Source organism: Scyliorhinus torazame, chromosome 13, assembly GCF_047496885.1.
Source record: "Scyliorhinus torazame isolate Kashiwa2021f chromosome 13, sScyTor2.1, whole genome shotgun sequence".
NCBI classification, from domain to species: domain Eukaryota; kingdom Metazoa; phylum Chordata; class Chondrichthyes; order Carcharhiniformes; family Scyliorhinidae; genus Scyliorhinus; species Scyliorhinus torazame.
Window position 1 is genome coordinate 13696957 of NC_092719.1, and position 24484 is coordinate 13721440.

The following is a 24484-nucleotide window of genomic DNA, read 5'->3' on the forward strand; positions in this document are numbered from 1 at the left end:
CCTGTGTCTTACTGCCTGCTCGTGGGTGTAATGACTTTGGGATAAAGGGTCCTGCGTGGTGTTGGGCTGCTATGATCTGACACTCATGTGGGGTCCCTGCATATTGGAGATTATCAGCCAGAAATGTGTCAGTTTTGGTGCGTTTTAACGTAATGTCCCTGCCTTGTAACAGTAGTATCCAGTAAGCTGATTTGGCTGACTGAACCGCCCTTTAATCTACCATCTAGTAGTTGCGTGGGGGTGTGCTCGGTCAAGATCGCGACTGGGTTAAGGCCTGTGGTGCACGCAAAGTACTGTACTGCCCAAAAGACTGCAAGCAAGTGCCGTTCGCAGGCTGAGAATCCTTGCTCTATGGGGACCTAATACTCTTGAGTCATAGGCTACAGGTCCTAAGTGATCGTGTCATTCTTGCAGGAGCACTGCTGATAAGGTTCAGTCGGTGGTTGCTACTTCTATGGCATAGGGCAAGTCTGGGCCTGGAACTTGTAAAGCGGGGGCTGTGCCTAGGGCGCGTTTTAAATCATCAATGGCGTCTGTGTGCTGTGGAAGCCATTCCCATGGGGCATTCTTTTTACGGAGCTCTGAGAGTGGGGCTGCTTTAGTGCCAAAACCATCTATATGATTTCTGCAATATTCTACCAAACCTAGGAATAACCGGAGTACAGTGACATTTTGGGGCAGGGGCAATTTGACGATGGATTCAATGCGTTTTTGCTCAATTTCTCTCTTCCCGTGGGTGATGATGGTGCCTAAATAAAGAGCCTTTTCCTTTAAAATCTGGGCCTTTTTGGGGTTGATCTTGCATCCGCTGGATTGCAGTAGGCCTAGTAAGTCCGATAAAAGCTCCATGTGTTCCTCTTTTGTGTCCGTTTGCAAGAGCAGATCGTCTACATATTGTATGAGGCATTCGGGTCGGGAAAATTTAGAAAGTCCGTTGGCCAATTGTCGGTGGTAAATGGAGGGGGAGTTATGGAATCCTTGTGGGAGGCACGTCAATGTGTACTGCTGCCCTTGAAACATAAATGCGAACTTATACTGGCAGGCTTTGTCTAACTGGATGGACCAAAAGCCACTGCTGATGTCCAGCACTGTGAAATATTTTGCCTGTACTCCCTGTTTGAGCATGGTCTCGGGACTCGTGACAACAGTGGGGGCTGCTAAAGGGGTTACCTTATTAAGTTCTCGGTAGTCGTTAGTCGCCATGAACCATCATACTTTGTTTTATGGGCCAAATTGGAGCATTATTTGTGGATGTTACAGGTCGAATAACTCCTTGGTCTAACAAAACTGTTAATAAACCTCGAAATCTCACCCTCGGCTTGCTGTGGGAAACCGTATTGCTTTTGCGGCTTTGGATCGGGACCTGAAATCTTTACCATACCTGGGATTTATGAGGACTTCTCTAATCGTCTGGTCTGCACTAATTATTTGCGGATTAAACCAATCGGCCCCTACGGAGAAAATCCTGTTTTCATAATCCTCTACTGTGAGCGTAGCGGGAACCCTAGCTGTTTTGACCATTCGTCAGACACATTGGTTTACTGGGTCAAACAAAAGGTTATGGGAGCTCATAAAATCAATGCCTAAAATGTGCTCTGCTGTTTGGGGTAAGTCAACTAAAATGACGGGGTGTCTGGTGCTAATGTTCCCTACCTGAATGGGTGCGGGAGCTGAGATATATCCTTGCTGTATGTGGCCGGTGAATCCACGCAGGGGGATTGTGTCTATGGTGGGCCATTTGTCCCGTTGAAACATGGTGGAGGCGTTTAAAGTGGTGCGGGATCCTCCTGTGTCCCAAAGGAAATCCACTGTATGTCCCCGGACTGTGCCTGAAACTACTGGTCTGCCTGATTTGTCCCAGCACGTGTCACAGACCCAAGTTGGGGAGTCCGAACACCGTCAATCTGTGGAGTTAAACGCTAAGTCGTCCGAACGGGCGCTAACATTATGCATGGGCCTAACATTGTACCTAGGTGGGGGGTTTGGTTGCTGGTTCGGGAGGTTTTGTCGGCAATCGTGGGCGTAATGTCCCATGTGGCCACAATTGTAACAACCTCGTGGTGCCTGTGCTCTGGGGTGCTGTCCCTTGTGTCTACCCTCGTTTATCCATGCTGGGTCCTGGCTAGTCCTAACTGTGTGCATGTTTGCTTCTATCTCGTCCTGACCTGTCTGTCGGTGTAGGGTTTGTTCCCATGCTCTAGAAAGTAGTTTCAATACCCAAACTTCATTGTGTGTGTTGTTTGCGGGGTCGTAGTTTATACAAGCCTTTTGACCTGCGCCTGTGGCATGCGAGACTAAGGTGCGGGACCATTTAGTGGTGTCCTGCTCATTTAGGTGAGCACGGTTCAATTGTCCGTAAACAGCCATGAAATGAATCCATAGGCAACCAGCAAATGCGGTCGGATGCTCTCCCTTCTTTGCCTGCAGTGATTTAAACCCTTGACTGGGCCTCCTTTGTTATACCCGATGGCATCTAATGTGGCTGTTTTCATTTCGTGTAGGGTTCCTCCTGCTACATTTTGGAGTTCGGGCAAAGCTGATCTTACGGATTGGCTAAGGCTCATAATTATTAGCTTTACTTCCTCCCTCTCGTCTAGGCCATACATAACTTTTTGTTGGCGCACCTCCTCAAAGAAGCTGTGCGGATCTGCTGTGGGGTGGAATGGACTAATTTTCGTGCAAGCTTCTCTTAATTGGGTTATGGATAGTGGGGTGGCGTAAACAATATCAGGCTCATTCTGATCCGATGACTTGCGTTGTGTGGTAACCGGATTCATGGGGGTCGAATTGTGAGTGGGGGTGTGTGCTGCCTGTGCAGTCGGTGGTACGGGTGCTTTTCGTTTTGGGGCGTGGGGGGCTCAATTTTGATTTCCCGTGTACTCTACGTACCTTTGGGTGCTTTCATTTAACTCTTGCCAATCGGGTGCAACTTCCTCATCTAAATCCTGCCCGAAAGTGTATCTGAAGCCATTCTGTACTGAGACTAGCAACTGTAACTTTTCGATCTTCTGTCGGCATTTAACATGGTCAACGGTACTCTGCCTCTGTTCCTTAGTGGAGCTGTGGAGTGCTCTCAAAGCTGCTTTTAAATCTGCGCATTTGCTAGTTAGCTGGGTGACCTGTTGTTCTGTTTCCTCTCTTACCAGGACTGCGCGCTGTGTATCTTGGTAGGCTTTATCGTACTGGGTCGAACTAGACAAGATTGATGTGCATATTTTACATCGGCCATTTCCTTATCCTTAGCTGCTAACTGTTCCCAGAGTTGCTCAATTATCTTCTTGTTTCGTTACTGTTTCCCTCGTTCTTTTCTTTCTCAATTAACTGCCTACGGAGCATCTTCACGGCCTCCTCTGTGCCTCGCACCTGTGCCAAACAGGACACTATTGCCATTGGCTTTCTGACTTTCCCTACATTTTTCTTGTGGACCTCGCTTAGGTTCTCCGACCAAGTTTGTCCCACCTTTCCGGGACCTGACTCATCATTAGCACAAAAATTCAACCAAAGGGGCCATCCTTTCCCCTTTGAGTATTTCCTTAACTCTTCCTCCCATATGGAGCATTGCTCTGCTCTGCTGGTCGCTGAGATCTCAGGTTCCTGTGGGTTCATCAATCTTTCCATTGCTTTAGTGGCCATTCCTTCTCTTATCGCTTGCTCTACTTTTAATTTGGGACAGGGGAATAAGGCGGTGATTTGAACAGCGGATATGGCTTAAGCTATTTTCCGGCTCACAATCCCTCGATAGTTGTTCACAATTCGAACGAGTTTACCTTACTCTTCCTGTTAGGTATGCATGCGGGTTAGTACACACTTCTGAAATTCGGTTATTTGGTCGATATGGGACTTGCACTGTAGTTCTTTCTCTTTCTCACAATTGGATTCAAAGTTTGTGGGTTCTCTCGGAGTGACAAAGTCACTTCTAATCGAGTCCCGGCAGAGTCGCCAATAATGTTGCCCATTTTTGATCCCAACAGCGTTGCCAATACTGTTGCTAATATTAATGATAATGTTGGTGAACCACAAGCCTTCCCTTGTATCGATCAAATTACCACACAACCAGTTAGTTAGTTCAAAAGATAGTTTATTTACATGCACAAGGATTGTGTCGACATGCAAACACAATATCTATTACGAGTTAAACTACAACTATCAGCTAAAATAACCTATACTTAACTTCAGGGCGACCGGCACTGTGCAAATGGATAAGGCCTTTCTCTGGATTTCACTTGGCTGGTTCGAAAAAAGCAGCTCTGTCTCTGCTGGGCTCATCCGTCAGGTAGCGATCGTTGGTCTTGAACTTGGCTGGCTGTTCCTGCTACAATCGGTTTGGCACAGGCCGGATCCCAAAGAGACAGAACACATGGCTGTGCTCTCTTTTATCCCTCTGGGATTTTGCGTTCTTTAGGGCGGTCCTTAACCTTGGACCCAATAGTTCAACAGGGCTCTGATCACTGTCTTACGATTTCGGCCAATAAAGGGGCGGGTGCCTAGGTAGCTGGGCGGGTCCTTAGCGGTCATTGACCTTGGCAGTTGGGCTTTCTGAGTAAAGGAAGTGGGACCGATCAGTATGTGGCTGTACTGGTTGCTTGATTGGAGTTCTATTGTCCTGGGAAAATGGGCCATGGAAATGCAAACGAGCGGGGGTTTCGATCAGGCTTGGTTATCTGCGTTTCAGATAAACATAGGCTCTGTATCTGTCTGAGTCCTGGGTTAGCCATAATTCCCATGGTCCTTTGCAGATGGCCATCTTAGATGGCTACACTTCTTTGCACTCTGTCCAAAGCTTCCACGTCCTTCTGATAATGTGGTGACCAGAACTGCACGCAATACTCCAAATGCGGCCAAACCAAGGTTTTATATAGCTGCAACATTATTTCCCAACTCCTGTACTCAGTGCGTCGGCTGACGAAGGTAAGCATGCCACATGCCTTCTTAATCACTTTGGCCACCAGTGTTGCCACCTTTAGGGAACTGTGGACATGCATGCTCAGATCCCTCTGTATGTTAATATCCCTATGGGTTCTGCCATTTACAGCATAATTCATGCCTAGATTTGATCCTCCAAAATGCATCACCTCGCATTTGTCCGGATTAAATGTCATCTGCCATTTCTGTGCCCAAGCCTCCAATCTATCTATATCCTGTTGTATCCTCTGACAATCCTTGGCACTATCAGCAACTCTGCCAATCTTAGTTTCTCCCACAAACTTACTAATCAAAGCACCCACATTTTCCTCCAGATCATTGACATATACTACCAACAACAGAGGTCCCAGCACTGATCCCTGCGGAACACCACTAGCTACAGATCTTCATTCTGAAAAACACTCTTCCACCGCTACTCTGCTTCTATAACTAAGCCAGTTCTGTATCCATCTAGGCAACCCACCCCGAATCCCATGTGATTTTAGTTTTTGCACCAGTCTGCTATGTGGGACCTTGTCAAACGCCTTACTTAAGTCCATGCTTCCTTTCTTAAACAAGGGAACAACATTGGCTATTCTCCAGTCCTCTGGAGCCTCGCCCGTGGTCAAAGAGGATGTGAAGATATCTGCTAAGGCCCCAGTTATTTCTCCTTTTGCCTCCCGCAGGAACCTGATAGATCCCATCTGGCCCTGGGGACCTGTCTACCTGAATGCAATTTAGGATACTCAACACTTCCTCCTTTGCTTTATTGACATTCTCAAGAGCGTTCACACACCTATCCCTGACCTCAACATCTGTCATGTCCTTCTCCCTGGTGAATACCAATACAAAGTACTCATTAAGGATTTCACCCGTTTCCTGTGGTTCCACGCATAACTTCCCTCCTTGTTCTTGAGTGGGCCTACTCTTCTACTCTTTCTCTTGCTCTTAATATATGCATAAAAAGCCTTGCGATTCTCTTTGACCATGTTTGCTAAAGACATTTTATGGCCCCTCTTAGCCCTCCCAATTCCATGTTAACCTCCTTCCTACTTTCACTGTACTCAAGGGCTTTGTCAGTGTTTAGATGCCTAGACCGATCATATGCTTCCTTTTTCCTTAGCTTACAATTTCCCTCGTCACCCATGGTTCCTGAATTCTACCATTTTTATCCTTCATTTTTGCGGGGACATGCCTGTCCTGCACTTCAATAAACTGGCCTTTAAAAGCCCCCCACGTTAGACGTGTATTTGCCCTTAACTAGCCGCTCTCGATCCACACTCCCCAGTTCCTGCCTAATTTGGATGTAACTGACCCTTGCCCAATATAGCACCTTCGCCCGCAGGCCACTCTTGTCCCTGTCCAAAATCTTATGGAATTATGGTCACTAAGCCCAAAATGCTCCCCCACTTAAACAATCACCTGGCCTGGCTCATTCTCCAATACCAAGTCTCATATGGCTCCCCTCCCTGGTTGGATTGTCAACATACTGTATCAAAAAGCTCTCCAGGACATATCTAACAAATTGCTCTCCATCCGAGCCCCTGGCTGTAAGGGATCCCAAGTCAATATGGGAGAAGTTAAAGTCACCCATCACAACTACCCTGCTTTTTTCACACCTTTTCCTGACAACACAACTGCTCCTGTCTCCTGCAGGCTGTTGGGAGGTCAAAAGTACACTTCCAACATTGTGATTTCACCCTTCTGATTCCTCAGCTCCACCCATAATGCCCCACTACAAGATCCCTTCCTCCAATGTGTCCTCCCTCAACACAGCTGTGATCTGCTTCCCAACCAGCAAGGCAACTCCCCACCTCTTTTGTTTTCCCTTCTGTACCGTCTAAACAAAGCTATCTCAGAATGTTAAGCGGACAGTCCTGTCGCTCCTTTAACCATGTCTCTGTAATTGCAATTACATCATAGTTCCATGCAGTAATCCAGGCTCTCAGTTCATCCGTCTGACCTGTTATACTTCTTGCATTGAAGCAAACTCACTCCAGACCTACAGTCACGCTGAGCCCTACGGCTTCCCTCTGCCTGCTCTTATTCTGCACAATGTTCATCTCAGTCTCATTTTTCCCCCCCGTCTCTACACTTACTGGCCTGCTGTTCCGGTTTCCACCCTCCTGCCACACTAGTTTAAACCCTTCTGAACAGCACTAGGAAAACTCCCGCCCAGGATATTGGTGCCCCTCCAGTTCAGGTGCAACCCGTCTATCTTGTACAGGTCCCACCTTCCCCAGAAGACATCCCAGTGATCCATTTTTTTTCTAAAGCCTTCCCTCCTGCACCAGCTCTTTAGCCACATGTTCAACTGTACTATCTCCCTGTTCCAAGCCTCACTAGCACATGCAGTAATCCTGAGGAGATTATCTCGTTCAAGGCACACAAGGACAGGAGGAGGAGGAGGAGGGAAGAGCTGGATGGTTGCTGGACGAGATAGTTGAGCATGGATGGTTGCTGGACGAGATAGTCGAGTGGATAGGAAATACTTGGGGGCTCCCACTAAGGAGTTGTTGGCGGAGAGGAAGGCGTTGCAAGGGCAATTTGATATGTTGACAGGAAAATTGGTGGGTCAGTTATGGAGGGTGAAGGGTGTGCAGTAAGAGTACGGAGACAAGGCAAGGCGTATGCTGGCTCACCAGCTGCAGAAGCAGGTGCCGTCTAGGGAAATTCTAAGGGTGCAGAGATGGGGATGGGGGGAGGTGATGTCAGAGCCGGGGAGGATAAACAAGATGTTCAGAGGGTATTATGAGAAGCTGTACAGGGCCAAGCTGGATAAAGAGGAAGTGGATATGGGGCAGTTTTTGGACACGTTGGAGGTCCCAAGATTGGAGGAAGGGAAGAGGCAGGCATTGGAGGAGCCACTGGAGCTGATAGATAGCATCAGAAAGCAATCGGTTTCTTGGCTGAATTCGATAAGGTGCTTGTGGCAGAGTTGGCACCTCATTTGTTGGAGATGTTTAGGGATGCGTTGGAGAAGGAGGAGTTGCCAGAGGCGCTGACACAGGCATCGATTACACTAATCCCGAAGAAGGGGAACGATCCGTTGGACTTTGGGTTGTGCAGGCTCATTTTATTGCTGAAGACGGACATGAAGTACTGGCTATGTTGTTGACGGAGAGGATGGACAGATGTGTGCCAGGGGTGGTTTCTGAGGATCAAGCGGGTTTTGTAATGGGCTGACAGTTCTATAGCAATTATCAAGAGGCTGTTAAATGTGGTTATGATTCCGCCAGGGGAACAGGCACCGGATGTTATTGTTACTATGGATGTGGAGAAGGCCTTTGATCGGGTGGCATGGAGGTACTCATTTGAAATTTCGGTTTGGGTTTGGGCCGAAATTGATGGGAGTATGTATGTATGCCCAGTGGTAAGCGTACATACAAATGAGATGAGTTCACCAATTTTGGACTACACAGGGGATTGAGGCAGGGGTGTCCATTGTCGCTGCTGCTGTTCGCACTGGTGATTGAGCCATTGGCGATAGCCTTTCGGGGGTCTGAGTGGCAGGTGATTGTGAGGGGGAGCAGGAGCACCGGGAGTCGTTATACACGGCCGACCTGCTGTTGTTTGTGTCGGTCCCGCTGAAGAGCATGGGTAGGATCATGGGACTATTGAAGTGGTTTGGGGTCTTCTCCTGGTACAAGCTAAATACCGGGAAGAGTGATACGTTTCGGTGAATGCAGCAGGGCAGAGGGCCAATTTGGAGGTTTTGAGCTTCAGCTAGCTAGGGAGAGGTTTAGGTATTTAGTGATTCGGGTGACACGAGAATGGGCTATGATGCACAGGTGGAATTTGACATCGTCAATGGAGGTAGTTAAGGGAGATTTTAAGAGGTGGGATACGATGCACCTTACATTAGCAGGGAGGGTGCAGGTGGTAAAGATGAATGCGCTGCCAAGGATCCTTTTCGTTTTCCAGGCCCTCCCGATCTTTCTCCCTCAGGCCTTCTTCCGGATGTTGGTGGCAGTGATCTCGGAGTTCATATGGGGGGGAGAAGAGAGAAAGATGTTGAGAGTAAAGAGATTTCTGTTGCAGAGGCAGAGACAAAAAGGGGGGTTGCTGCTCCCAAACCTGCTGCTCTATTATTGGCCAGCAAATGTGAGGCGATGGGGGCAGGGGGGGGGGACAACACATATTGGGTCAAGATGGAGGAGGTGTCTTGTAGGGATCCAGTCTAAGGGTCATGGTGACGGTTCCTTGGCTCTGGGGAAGTATACCGAGAGCCCAGTGATGCAGTCGACGGTCAGGGTGTAGAATCAGCTGAGATGACATTTTAAGGTCGAAGCCATGTCGGAGTTGACGGCGCTGTGTGGGAACCATGGGTTCAAGCTAGGGGAGATGGATGGGCGTGGAGGGAAGTGGGGCTGGAGAGGGTTAGGGACTTGTAATCGGAAGGGACGTTTGCCCGTCTGGATTTGTTGCAAGAGAGGTTTGAGTTACCGAGGGACAGTGAGTTTGGATATATGCAGGTGCTGGACTTTGCGTGAAAAGAGTGGAAGGCATTTCCCAGGTTGCCGTAGTACATTGTATTGGAACAACGGCTGCTCCCGGATGAGTTGGGGGAGGGCAGGATTATAGGTAGATACGGGTGGTTTGGGGAGGGGGGCAGAAGTGGTGATGATGAACAGCAAATGTGAGGAGTTGGGGGGGGGGGGGGGGAACAGGCTAGGGACTGTGGTGCGAGGCGATGCGGAGGGTGAATTCAACCTCCTCCTGCGCGAGGATGAGCTTGATTCTGTTCAGAGTGGTGCATAGGGTACACATGACTCAGGCAAGGATGAGTGAATTCTTCCGGGGGAGTGGCCGATGGGTGAGAGAAGTGTGGGTGGGGGCCGGCGAACCATGCGCATGTTTTGGGGTGCCGAAGCTGGAGAGATACTGGTGTTTAGGACGTTATCTAAGATAGTGGGGGTGGAGGTCTGGCCGGACCCAATGGTGCCGATTTTTGGAGTGTCAGAAGTGCTGGAGCTTTTTTTGGGGGGGGAAGGGCCGATGTTGTGGCCTTCGAAAGTCTAATTGCCCAGTGAAGGCGCCATTAAATTGATGGTCGGTTACACCACCGTGACTTGGCGGGGGGACTTGTACGACTTTCTCCGGTTGGAAAAGATTAAGTTTATGTTGAGGTGGTCAGCTTGGGGCTTCGAGAATCTGTGGGGGTGTTCATGACACGGAGGAATTGTTCGTCGTGGGGGAGGGGATGAAAGGGGACAAACTGGACAAACTGTGGACTGTGACTGTAAGGAGTGAGTATTTTATATTTTGATGTTTTTACACATGTTTGGAATAAAGTACATTAAAAAAAGACATGGGTCTCTTTGTTCTTTCATTCAAATCGTTATAACAGGAGAACTATGGAATACAATCCCTGAGTATTCGGGTCATATACCACTAATGAGAGAATTAACCCGTTATCCACCATCATTTTCTCTTACCGCCTGACCAATTACCAGGTTACCTCCTATTCCACATGCTCTCGCTTTTGGTAATATAATCACTTGCACAGGACCTTATTAAATTCCTTCTGAATGTCTATAGGCAACATCCAATGATATTCCATTACCCAACATGATAGTATCCTCCCCTATAACATGCAACTAGACGAGTCAGTCCATTTTATAACTCCAAAAACTTCAATTAGGTTACGCAAAGAAGCTGTTAAAAAACGGTGCTCATAACACGCTGATAAAAGTTCTAGTCTATGCGGTGATTTGAAGACTATTAAGTATTTGGTCAAATAACCTTTAATATTAAACAAAGGATGTTGAGCTATCTTGAGACATCATGAAAAGCAAAAAAAGAATGTTACCATAGATGTCAAAGTGGGGGAAAAAATTCCATTAACAGTAAAACACAAGAAACCAAACTTGTTCAAATTATTTTTTGTAACTTTAAAAAAGTAGTCACATTAAAATAGAATACACAGCTATAAAACTGCTGCAGATTACTTAAGAAAATAAGTGTGAATATATAAATTCTACAGTATTTACCACTGCTGATACATATATTTCAGACAGCAGGTTTCATTTGCTCCATCTCATTTAACATACACTATACAGCCAGTGTCCATATTAAAGACTCATGATTAAGACTTAAAGGATTATTACAAATAATTACATATTTCAACAATATTACTTGGGTTTTTCTGCGATTGTTTCAAGCGAAGAGTTGAACAGGAAATGAACAGTTTAACTTTATTTATTCAGATCAGAATATCTCTATGTGTTATATCGATAATTAAATTTCCACATTTGATTTGTGTATATAATATATACATACACTCATACCATATACATATACACACAGTAGTGTTGTTTTACATACAGTCAGTCAGTTGATAATGCGTTTGAATCAGTGTTTAATTAATTTAAATGTTCTTACAGTGTTTTTCTACTCTGCTGAAATATTTTCTACCCCAATCCAATCTGCCTGCAAACATATACACAATCTGCAGCATATATATTCTCTGTTCCTTTCTAGTTAAAACCATTAAAAAAGTCAATATGACATTTACATTGCAGGATACAACTAGCTTTCTGGAAATAAGTTGGGCATCCTTAGAAAATTAAACAAAAACCTGCAGTCATGAATTCAAAGGAAACTGGTCCAAAAATCACCTTATCCCGGCTCAGAAATCCATTAATACCATTTTAACTTCCAACCAAAACAAGACAATATGTTCATTGGAAACCAATGGTTTGACTTATCAGGATAGCTCCTGTCATTCAACAATGTTTGATAAATACTGGAGGGAAAATAGTTCCTGCAAATGCATTCAGATGCAAGTCGGTGTAAAATGTAAATATCTCTACAGTCCCGGAGGACCATAGGCTGTTCACCCTTTAAGTGCTGACTGGTGGTGATTTAATCCGAGGGTTTCCATACCTCAGGTGAGGGACAAAGTTCAGAAGGCAGGGTTTTCCTGGTATGGGAATTGAATCCGCGCTGTTGATGTCACTCGCCACGAACCAGCTGTTCAGCCAACTAAGCTAACCAAATCCCCAATTTCCATTCAAAAGTGAAACATTTCTTTATTTTCCCCAAAAAAACATTTTTTGCACAAATCATGTCATGATGCACCTGGTCACAATTAAAAGTAATGTGAAAACCAATGTGCACGAACATTACAAAAATGTTTGTGGTTTTGTCTTGTATTGCATCTGTAATACATGATATCTTTTCCTATTAATTTATCACAAGTGTGATGGCACTGATCTGAATGCACTTAACATTCCGTGCAAATACTGTGAGAAAGTACATGATTACTTTTGTTGCTGACAATCTAACAGCCTGAGCAGTACAGGAAATGCAGTCCAGGTACCTTTTTTGGAAATGATTAAATATAGGAACACAAATGTGACATGGGGAAATTTTCAGCATACTCTCGGACTTCAGACTAAAAAAACTGCAACAAATATTGCTGAATAAAAAAAAATGCATGTTAGGGTTACACATTAACAATTCCAGGACTGAGCTGGATAGTGAGATGACGACAACGGATTGTAAGCCAATCTCTCAAAAATCATACAAAATAAGGAATATTGTGGAGCATCACTTAAATGCATGCTTAAATCTGCTGCTTGTTGGCACCAGAACACCACCAGTAGATGCTCAATTTCAGGTGAAGTGGTTGATGCTCAGTTTTGGTTGGTGGTTTTCTTTATCAGATTTTGTTAATTTTGGTTACCAGATTATATAGAAGAAATACCGTCAGTATTCGTGTGTCAGGAAACTTTCATAATTAGAAATCTCACCCCAAATTTTAGACTATGCTACAAACTTCTTTTCTACTGTATGACTTCTTAAATACAGATATATTTTAAAAGTAAGTGATTTTCTATTTTAACACTGTTCACATCACTTTAAAAAAAAAAAAAGAGGCAACCAGTATTGTTTCAAAGCAATACTGATTCGGGAATGGCTCTTCTATCCGTCTGAGGTTTTCCATAATGTTGGGGACCAATCGGAGTTGCATTTGGATATCTTCTTTGTGGATCAGGATATGGTGAAGTTCTATTATATATATTGCTGCCAGCTAAAGCCACACCTTGGTAGCTAAACTCTGGGACAGGAGTCTGCTGTGCATTTTGAAAACTGGGTGATCTTTGCATATTTCCTCTGTACCTTATGTCAGTTTCCTGATTCCAGTGTTGTTCATATTGCTCTTGCTTTCTTCTGTAATGTTGTTGATATTCTGGTGAATGCTGTTGTGTACCTTCATATGGAGATTTCTGCCTTACATAGTTGGTTGTGTTCACTGAATCATATTCTCCACGGTGGTCTAACGGTTGTGCTGCAGTTCTGAATGTTTGTGAAGAATTAGAAAATTGGCGGCCAAGAGTGAAGGAGTTCATTCTATTCTCTTGATAGTCTGGCAAATGTGCTAGCTTTGGACCATATGGCCTGGTGTCATGATTTGTTCGACCTCCAGACATATTGTAACTGTACTGTGGCATGTCTTTAGCTCTGGTGGGTGAGTACTGTGGGAGGCTACCATGATATCCAGGAGGGCCAGTGTAGGATGGTGGCAAAGAAGGTTGACGCTTTATTAAATATCTTTGGTTGGAACTTATTGACCCAGAATGAGTCCTTGGAGGTCTTGCTTGAGAATTTGCACTGACGCTACTTGTATTGCTTGATAATGGTGCAGGCAATAGCCTCAATGGACTGGTATTTTTCAGCAGGGCTTCTGGAGACAGAGCATTATATTGCGTTACCCCAGGCTCTCTCTCTTCCACCATCCCTTCAGCACGATGTTCATATTCATGATCCATCCCAGGAACATTGTCATATTGTGAAGCATTTGAATCTCTCTTTGTTTCATCAACCTCAATAATCATAGCTTTTGTTCTACCCACAAGTGTCTCCTCAGGACTGGATGGGGAGCTTGCTGCATTACGGTTTCCAGTTCTGCCCTTGTCATCCACAGAATGTTTCGAAGTTGCAGCTGACATTTTTAAGCCTGAAGGTTTGTTCCACTTTGGTGCAAAATCTTTCTTAACAGTTGGGTTTGCATTTGAATTCTGGTTAGCAGCCGCATTGTTAAGTTGTCTAGGATTACCATGCATCAATGCATGCTGTGGTGGGAGCCCAAGCTGCTTTTTCACATCAAGATCCGGCAGGACTTTCACTTTGCCTCCTTGGTTTTCTAAAAGGTCCACCCTTTGTGATTTAACAGTTGACTTTTCCAAAGAGCTCTTTCCATGTCTGTTGTCAGGCTGTTTCTCCTGCAATTTCTCAGGTGATGTCTTTCTGTCTTTTCTCCTCGATGCTGAAGGTCCTACTTTAGCTGTGTTGTTCTGTCCATTGATCATGTGATTGTGAACAGGGGGTTCTTGGTGCTCCACAAATATCTGGCCAAGTATTTTCTGTGGAAATTCTTCAGGTTTACCTGAAAATGAACATTGGAGGAGAGTATTTAGAAAATATCATTGATATCCCATTTCATAGAATTTACAATGCAGGAGGCCATTCGGCCCATCGAGTATGCACCAGCCATTAGAAAGAGCATCCGACTTATGTCCACGTCTCCACCTTATCTCCTTAACCCAATAACCCCACTTAACCTTTTGGACATTAAGGGCAATTTAGCATGGCCAATGCACCTAACCTGCACACCTTTGGACTGTGGGAGAAAACCGGAGCATCTGGAGGAAACCCACACAGACACGGGGAGAAAGTGCACACTCCACACAGACAGTAACCCAAGGCCGGAATTCAACCCAGGGCCATGGAGCTGTGAGGCCTCAGTGCTAACCACTGTGCCACCGTGCCGCCCTGAAGTTGATATTTCTAAGTATGTTAGGAATGATCATTTATTTGCATCGAAATGTTTCCAGATTACTAATACCAATCAATTAACAGGGAAAGTACATTCAATGTGAAACATTTTACAATTTGCAGTGGCCGTCCCGACATGTGAACCTTCAAATTGAAATTCTCTCTCTCTCTTCTTTTCTCCATCTGAACACTTTTAAGCCCAGAATTTCACTCCTGGGTTGGATGCACCCGAGAGAGGCTAACCTGAGAATTTCTAACTCTGTGAACCCGATCTTTAATAATGGCAGGCTGCAGCTCTAATTTTCATTCCTGCTAGGGATGGGGGTGATTTGGATTAGAAGGCTGGAATTTGGATTAGAAGCCTCTGGAATGAGTGTGTAGGCTGCCAGGTGTGGGGGTGGGTTGGGTAGAAGGCCTGCCTGTGTGCTGTGACACTTAGAAAAAAACAGCCCCTCATCCCTCCACACTCACCCCACTCCCCATCCATGTCAATCTATGCCCCCAATCCCCACTCCCCCCCCACCCCCCCCCCCCCAACTCATACTCCCCATGCTAACACAAGCTTCTCTGCCCAGCCCCATGGACCCTCAAACCGTTCCCCATGTCCGCACAATCCCAAAGCCCTTTATAGTCCCTATGCCAACTTAATGTCAACCCATGACCCCACCATCACCCTTTTTCCTCCATGCTAACTCACCTCGTATTCCACATGGCAAACCACAAGAGCCATGCTGACATAAGATAAAGTTATGTCTACTGATTACATCACTATTTTAAACACACTCATTATTAAAAAAATTAAATACATACAAATTCCTTGAACTAATCTCTTAAGAAAACAAACATTTCTAATCTATAACCACTTGGAATTGTCAACCTAACTGCTCAAACAGGTACCCTACTGTGATAATGTTAGTTTGTAAAATCAAGTCAGAATCACAGTCATAATTCAGAATCCAATAACGACATCCCTCAGGTTTATGTTATGAGACAGAATGAACTATCAAGCACTGATTTTTGTGAACCCCAGACTTCAAAAAAATGTTTTAAGCCCCGCAGAGTTAAAACTATTGACAGCATTGACAATTCCAATTAGTTTTGAGAGTCTTTTACAGCTTGACAATTGAGGTGGGACAAAATTGTTACTCTGTCACTCAGTTTAGAGTTTTTCAGACATTTTGATAGAAGTTTTACATTCAAAAATACTTAAAAGAATTATTGCTCAATTTTAAAGAATACAAAACAAGCCATAAAACAAAACAACCTACCAAAAACAGCATCACCCCCCCCCCCCCCCCCCCCCCCAAAACAGCTTACGGTGACCAGCTCTTTAAAGAACACAATATAAGGCTACCATCTTCTGTGGAACCTCTCAATTGCTACCTTCAACGAGTATTTAATTATCTCAAGATACAAAAACTCTATGTGATCCCCAGCCGCAAGGCATTGGGTGGAGTAGCTCCACTCCAACAGAATCCACCTGTGAGCAATCAACGAGGTGAAGGCTAAGACATCTGCCCCCGCTCCTGTCTGCAACGTTGGCAGGTCTGACACCCCAAATATGGCGCTTGGGGACTGGACTTATAATCCACCTGTAAAATCTCCAACGTTGTGCCGACGAAGGAGACCCAAAATCTAATCAGCTCAGGAGACGGCCAGAATATTTGCAAATGGTTTGCCGAGCCCCTCCCACAGTGCTCACACTGATCTTCCTCCATCTCAAACAACCAACTCAACTTGGCCCTAGTTAAGTGTGCCAGTGTACCATTTTCAACTGTATCAACCCTCGTCTCGCGCACAACGAAGTGGCACTCACCTTACGCAAGGCCTTTGTTCTTTGTTCTCTTGCAGGATAACTGAAAAAAACACACTCTTCTCCAGGTTCAACCAGAGAATGCACCAAACCATTTCAACAATGCCATTATGCACCCCATTGTGGGGACCGGATACGAAATGTATAGTAACAAATCATCAGGGCATGGAGACACCCAATATTCCATTTCCCCCTCACTATCCCTTCCACTCTCCCGGATTCCTCAATGCAATGGCCAAAGGCTCTATTGCTAAAGCAAATAAGAGCAAGGACATGAAGTTCTCTGGTGCAGCTAGAAACACTTCAAACTTATTATTCATGCGAACACTGGCCTTAGGTTCTTTGTAGAAGAGTCTCATCCATGACACGAACTTGGGCTCAACCCTAAACCACATCAAAACCGCAGATACTTCCACTCCACCTTATCGAATGCCTTTTCCGCATCCAGTGGCCCTAATGCCTCCTGCTCCCCCAACTTTGACGGGAAGAGAATTACATTCAGCAGACGCCGCATGTTAGAGGACAACTGTAGACCCTTCATAAACCTTGTTTGATCCTCCCCAATTATGCTCGGAAGACACTCCTCTAATCTGAGCTCCAGGCCTTTTGCCAGGATCTTCACAGCTACGCTCAGTAATGAGATCGGTTGATACAACCGGCATTCCACCGGTCCTTCTTCTTCTTCAAAAGGAGTGAGATAGATGCTTGCATCATAGTCTCCGGGAGCAACAGCCGGGCCATTGAATCCTCAAATGCCTCCACTAACAACAGAACCAGCTGATTGGCAAACTTTTGATAAAATTCTATCCATCCAGCTATGGTGCCTTCCCTTCTGCATCTTTCCGATTGTCTTCCGAACTTCCTCCAGTGGTCCTCTCACCCTTCCTGAACCTCCTCCTCCAGTGTAGGACACTGCAACCCCTCCAAAAACTCCATGTTCCCCTCATACTCTGGTGATTCTGATCTGTATAGCTTCTCATAGAATGCCTCAAACGCTCCCTTCCCTGGTGCAGCCACCAGCCCACCTCCCATATTCCACATCTGAACAATCTCTTGGGAAGCTGCCTGCCGTCTCAATTGGCCAGCCAACAGGCAACTGGTCTTCTCCCCATTATCATACATCACTCCCTTTGTGTGCCACACCTTATCCGTTATTGCCAGATTAAACTGCGTCTACAATTCCTTCTAGCCAATAGCTCCGGGGTAGGATCCTCCTCATATTTACAGTCTACCTCTAGAATCTCATCCACCAACCGCTGGCATTCATCCCTGACCTCCCTATCCACCTGCATCTTATATGCAATTATCACTCTTCGTAAAACAGCCTTCAACACCTCCCATAACCTACAGCGAGTCCTCCCCATTCCTATTAAAACCAACATACTCATCAATTGCCCTTGCCACTCTCACACAAAACCCCAAATCTGCTAACAGCCTTGCATCCAAGCTCTAGGCCAGCCGTTGAACCGGCCACATCTCCAGCACCACATCTACCAGGTGAGGGGCATGGTCCGAAATTACAATTGTAGAATATTCTGCGCTCCTCATCCCCCGGCAACAGTGACTTCCCCATAATATAAAAATCTATACATGAATAGACCTTATGCACGGGCAAGAAGAAAGGGAACTTTTTTCCCCCTATAAATTTAAAGTACGCAATTCATTTTTTCCAATTAAGGGGCAATGTAGCGTGGCCGATCCACCTATCTTGCACACCTTTGGGTTGTGGGACAAAACCCACGCAAACACGGGGAGAATGTGCAAACTCCACACGGACAGTGACCCAGAACCGGGATCGAACCTGGGACCTCGACGCCGTGAGGCACAGAAAGGGAACTTTTTGCCCTTGGATGCAGAAACCTCTACGGGTCCGACCCTTCTATCTTTCTCATAAACTCAGCAGACACCTTCCCCCGCCTCCCGAAGTGGACAAAGACTTTGGCTTGGAATGGTCCACCTTCGGATTGAAGACTGTATTCCAGTTCCACCCCCCCAGGATCAATTCATGTTTGTCCATATCCGATTCACGATCACTCTTTTCATAAAGTTTACATCATCCCAATTTGGAGCATACACATTCATATTCACAATTATTAAATAAATGATTATAATGTTGCTTTTAACATCTGCCTGTAAAGAAAAGTTACAGTACAATGCTGTGTGCTCAAATCCCCATACTGATATAATTTGTAGAATTGTATGAAATACCAGGACAAACAATTTTGTTACTGTACCTGTAGCTTTACCGGTCACAAGGTAATATAAAACCACAGTTGGAGACACATACCAACATTATATAAAATATTAAACTACAGAAAGATATTGGCAGCTAAGCAGTATAGTTTATCGATGGACTGAAGGGCTATTGTTGTTAAAGGCAGAATATTAATTATTCCTTGCACAACATTAGTCTCATCTCAAACAGTCGACCTGCAGCCACACCAATCTCAGGTGGTGAAAAGAAAAATTAACCAATCTGTGGTGCTCTCACACACCCCTCACTGGTCCAAAGATGGACAGATTAGGCGGATTGGCCATGCTAAATTGTCCTTATTGTCCAAAGGTTATTTGGGGTTAGGGTGTTATGAGGATAGAGCAGGGGAGTGGGCCTAGGTGGGGTGTTCTTTCAGAAGGTCGATGCAGACTTGATGGGCCAAATGGCCTCCTTCTGCACTGTACTAATTTTACGAAAGTCTATGGTCAGATTACAGAAGAGCTCCAATGCATAACTGGAGGTTGGAAAACTAGTCTGGAATTTCCGGTTGGAATGATAGCTGGTCAGCCATCATTACAACTGTGAAATTAACAGCAATTTCTGGCATCCGCACATATTAAAATAGAAATCCAGAAGTTGCGATCAGTGATTCCCTGCTCATTCATAACATGTGATAAAGTTACCACAGATGACTGTCTTGAGAAATCACTTGGGGATGTCAACTCCCCTTTGACATAATATCACTAAATTAAAATCCTGAAAAGGGTATGCCTTGTCGAATGATGTGTAATGCTCACCGGCCCTGGAAATTATGCTTCTGGAATGATGTGCAACAGTACTTTTAATGGTGTACCAATAAAAAATTACTTTCAATCAAGCGGCCTGCTCTTGAGAAACAGATTTTATATTTGTGAAATGTCAAACTTCATTACGATAAAAATTTAATAGGTTTTTAATACAATGATTTAAATTTTAAAAAAAGATATGAGTACCCAATTAATTTTTTCTAATTAAGGGGCAATTTAGGGTGGCCAATCCACCTACCCTACACATCTTTGGTTGTGGGGGTGAAACGCAGGCAAACACGGGGAGAATATGCAAACTCCACACGGACAGGGACCCAGAGCCGGGATTGAACCTGGGCCTCGGCGCCGTACAGTGATTAAATTTTTTAACGATATTTCAGCTTCTATTTTATTTGCAAATGTAAGGCCTTATGATTAATTCATTCTGTAGAAGGGCGGCACGGTGCCACAGTGGTTAGCACTGCTGCCTCACGGCACCGAGCACCCAGGTTCGATCCCGGCTTTGGGTCACTGTCCGTGTGGAGTTTGCACATTCTCCCCGTGTCTGCGTGGGTCTCACTCCCACATCACAAAGATGTGCAGAGTAGGTAGATTGGCCACATAAATTTGCCCCTTAATTGAAAAAAAAAAAATTCAGTATTCTAAATTTATGAAACAAAACAAAAAACATTCATTCTGTAAAATTATTTAAAAGCGAATGATAATGTATTTTACTTCCTGGTTTACGAATTCTTCAATATGGTTTGACTGCTTAGGCTGTTTGATGCCATCACTGTGACTCGATGCCGGGAGATTGCCTCGACTTGGTGCTATAATCAAACAAACGTGAAATCCACATTGTTGGATCCTTGTGGGGAGCTTTCTTTGAGGTCAATGGCAACACTATTGCTGTTGCAAAATCTGGGCCATCATCTTTGAGTAGTGCATTCTGCCCTGCACCCCATCCCCTGCCAATCACAATCCCCCAGCGTTTTACCAACAGTAATAAAACCTATCTCCAAGATTCTCCTAAATCTAACCTATCAAGCAGGTCTCCTTTAGCTTCCTCCTGCTTATGCTAGGGTCTGATTTCATATCATGAAGCTCCTTGGGCTCTTTTGTGATCATAAAAGGACAAATTGGAACTGCTTTAATAATCCTTGCATCACAGGATATCAGTGGGGTGGCAGCAAATCCTCTTCAGGGAGGATTGAATAAATGATGAGGAAAGTGCATTTAGTTCCATTCCTAAATTAATAGTTGAACACATTTTTGAACATGTTTTAATAAATAGATTGTTCACGAGGGTCAGACACAAATGGACATTTATGACCTTTGCGATGACTGATCTGTCAAATTCAAAAGCATTAATTTGAAAAAATATTTTTAATACTAGGGGAAGGATGCCATGTTATACATTTTATTTCTAACTGCCTGACTTGTAATATCTTACATGAAATTCATAACCATACACCTTCAAACTGGCAACACAAAGCAATTGTAGCATCCATGGCGAAAATATTGATATTTATAGATATTCACACAGTCAAATCTGTCAATTATTAATCCCATTGGTACATTTTCAAGAGGGACCACTGCCAAACAAATTATTTTCTTTCTTTTCTGGAAAATCCATAAACGACAAAAAATCACAATGGATATGCAACAAAGGGGCTGCAAGAGAAGCGAATGACAGCAAGACATTAATTGATGCAACCAGAGGATCTTTCTTATATGCAAATGCAAAATAAAGAGCAGCATCCAAAAAGAGGAGAAAAAGCCATGCCCAGCTCAGTGTGGCCATGCATGATTTCAAATACCCTTTTCCCACAACAATGGAACATTGCATCAAACCTATGAATATAGGAAACGGATTTGGATTACCAGAAACATCATGGTTCAGATCTACTTTGTGAGATTAAGAACCAAACTGACACCAGAGCTTAACCACCCTTGCATTCGAACACACAAACAAAGTACAGAGTGGGAAGATTTGTCAGCATTGTTCACTACTCTGAAAACTGTAATTATTTGAATATTATGCACGCTCTGTGGATTTCAAAATACTATCTGTGTAAATTTATTAAACAAAATCAACTTTCTATCTGATGTGACTTTCTCCAGCAGTTTTCTCCTAAGCTTTGCTGAGAATTGCTGGGGACGAAAATCCCAGTCTTTGACACTGACTGTCAATCTTCAACATTAATAGCGTTATCCACAGATTTAGGTTAAAACTCCAATTTACACAGAGAGAGAAAAAAAGAATGCTAAAGAAAGAGCAAGAGCTAGAAAGGTGGGAACGAAAAACAGGGAAAGTATTAAACTGTGTAGTTGACCTTTAATACAACTCCAATTTATTAAATTCAGTTTGCTCTGGATGCGTGCGCCTGGAGCTTATTTGGAAGAAATTATCCAGTGCAGTATGATGATCTTTACACAGCGCAATGTATTTCTGATTCTATTATTTAGAAAATAGTTTATCCCAAAGGCCTGGAATATTTCTGAAGCAACTTTCAACTCCCCAGATGATATCTCACTGGGAAATCTAGAGCTTGATTTAGTCCCTTTTGCAATATTCCACAAATTAACCAGGAACATTGTCATCTAGAAATATTAAAGGACTCTTCTAAAAAGACATATAATTTCCCCAGGTGAGGGCGCAGTTTCAAAATAAAGGGTCTTTCATTTAAGATGAAGGTGAGAAGGGACTTAGGTTTTTCACAGGGCCATTAAACTTTGGAATTCTCTTCCTCAGAGAGCAGTGGAGGCTGGGTCATTGAATATATTCAAGGCCGAGTTTGACAGATTTTTGGTCGACAATGGAGTTGAGGGGATTGGGGACAGGTAAGAAAATGGAATTAATGCCACAATCAGATCAGCCATAAGCTTATTGAATGGTCGAACATGCTCAATGGGTCAAATGGTCTACTCTTACTCTTATTTCTTTTGATATTCTGTCTATTGCAAAATTTTGGTTTAGATTATTTGGCACTAAAATAGATACAAGATTTTAATTATAATAATCCCCCGAGACAAACGTCACCTGTGTATTTTGAAAACTTCAAAAAGACATTAATTTTAGCATTGAAATAATTAATTCCAGAGATTTAGAAATTGCAAGTGACCTGAAGAGAAGAATTTAGTACACCCGCAACATGAATTATCAGATACAATTTACATATAAACATTAGCAACTATTTTGACAAAACCTCACTGGAAGACACAGATGCTCGCGAGCTTGAAGTTTTCACAATCAGAATTTCATAAATGTGGGGAAAATGTAACCCTATTTTGCCAAAGCTACTTTCAGCAAAACTCAAAATAAAGAAAACAATTGTGATCCGTTGCCCCACCAATTGCTGCTGTAGAGGTGAAAGTGGCCTCCAGGCAGAGTGAGATGTTTGGTATCTGCCGATGAGGAGAAAAGAAACAAAAAATAGAACTGAGGTAGAAAGGAAGCAAGAGATCAATTACGACAGAGAAACAATCTGTGAAAGCCTTGTCAAAGTATTGAGGTCATGAAAATAATAATAATAATCTTTTATTGTTACAAGTAGGCTTACATTAACACCGCAATAAAGTTACTGTGAAAAACCCCTATACGCTACATTCCGGCACCTGTTCGGGTACACAGAGGGAGAATTCAGAATTCTCAGCTGGTACAGGAATTGAACCCGCGCTGCTGGCCTTGTTCTGCATCACAAACCAGCTGTCCAGCCCACTGAGCCAAACCAGAAAACCAAATCAGACAAGGGTTTCAATTTTGAAGTTCATCTTAAACTCCTATGGTAATACTTATCTTTATTATTGTCACAAGTAGGCTTACATTAACACTGTGATTAAGTTACTGTGAAAAGCCCCTAGACACCACATTCTGGCACCTGTTCGAGTACACACAGGTGAGTTCAGAATGTCCAATTCACCTAACAAGCATATCTTAATAATAATAATCTTTATTGTCACAAGTAGGCTCACATTAACACTACAATGAAGTTACTGTGAAAAGCTCCTAGATGCTACATTCCGGCGCATGTTTGGGTACACAGAGGGAGAATTCAGAATGTCTAAATTACCTGTCATAATATACACATCAGTATATGATGGTGCAGTGACACACACTGACCAACACACTGCAAGACCAATCAACATACACAATACAGCAGCCAATCACCAGTTAGGGCGCGGTTACTATAAAGACAGAGGGCACTAGTTTTCCCACTCATTCGGGATGCAGCCTCTGAGACAGACACAGCCCGCAGTCAGTAGCACAAACATCCACCATGTGTTAGCAGTAGAGGCTGGTCAGGTTAGACATAGATCTGCAGTCAATCTAACATAGTGTCGACCCACAGTGCAAGTATGTTTAACAGCTCTTAGTTAAATAGAATAGAGTTGTACTATTACAAGTGTTGGTAGCCTATGTTACTGCTAAGGTAAACATAGTCTCCACAGATCCAGAGTACCCAACACATCATGGTACCAGTATGTGATGTTAGAGTTTAATAGACCTACCTTCAAGTGATCTGCCTTTGACCAGCAATTAGCCATCCGGTAGTATGGACAGCGTCCGCCCTCCCCCGCCGCTCCGCATCACCGGCAGCCTCGGTGCGAACTGGAAAATCTTTAAACAACGATTCCAGCTATACCTCGAAGCTACAGACCTGGAAGCTGCTTCAGACGCCAGGAAGATTGCTCTCTTCCTTTCCACGGCCGGGGACCACGCCATCCATATCTTCAACTCTCTCACTTTCGCTGAAGGTGAAGACAAGTCCAAGTTCAAGACAATCCTGCTCAAATTCGACAGTCACAGTGGCATCGAGGCAAATGAAAGTTTTAAACGCTATGTCTTACAACAGCGTCTGCAGGGTAAGGATGAACCTTTTCAATCTTTCCTCACCCACCTTCGCATCCTCGCGCTGTCCTGCAATTACGGCTCCACCTCCGACTCGATAATCCGTGACCAGATCGTTTTCGATGTGCAATCGG

General features: G+C 44.2%; 1 protein-coding gene across 16 annotated transcripts in view; it reads right to left on the reverse strand.

Annotated features, from left to right (window-relative positions):
• Nucleotides 1-10772: 10772 nt before the first annotated feature.
• Nucleotides 10773-24484, reverse strand: part of usp6nl (USP6 N-terminal like) — a 373327-nt gene continuing 359615 nt past the window's right edge. For all 16 annotated transcript variants that reach the window (XM_072471081.1, XM_072471079.1, XM_072471077.1 and 13 more), the window contains one exon: nt 10773-14296. In XM_072471081.1, the coding sequence (XP_072327182.1) occupies nt 12801-14296 (1496 nt within the window). In that variant the 3' untranslated portion in view covers nt 10773-12800. The remainder of the gene's footprint in view (nt 14297-24484) is intronic.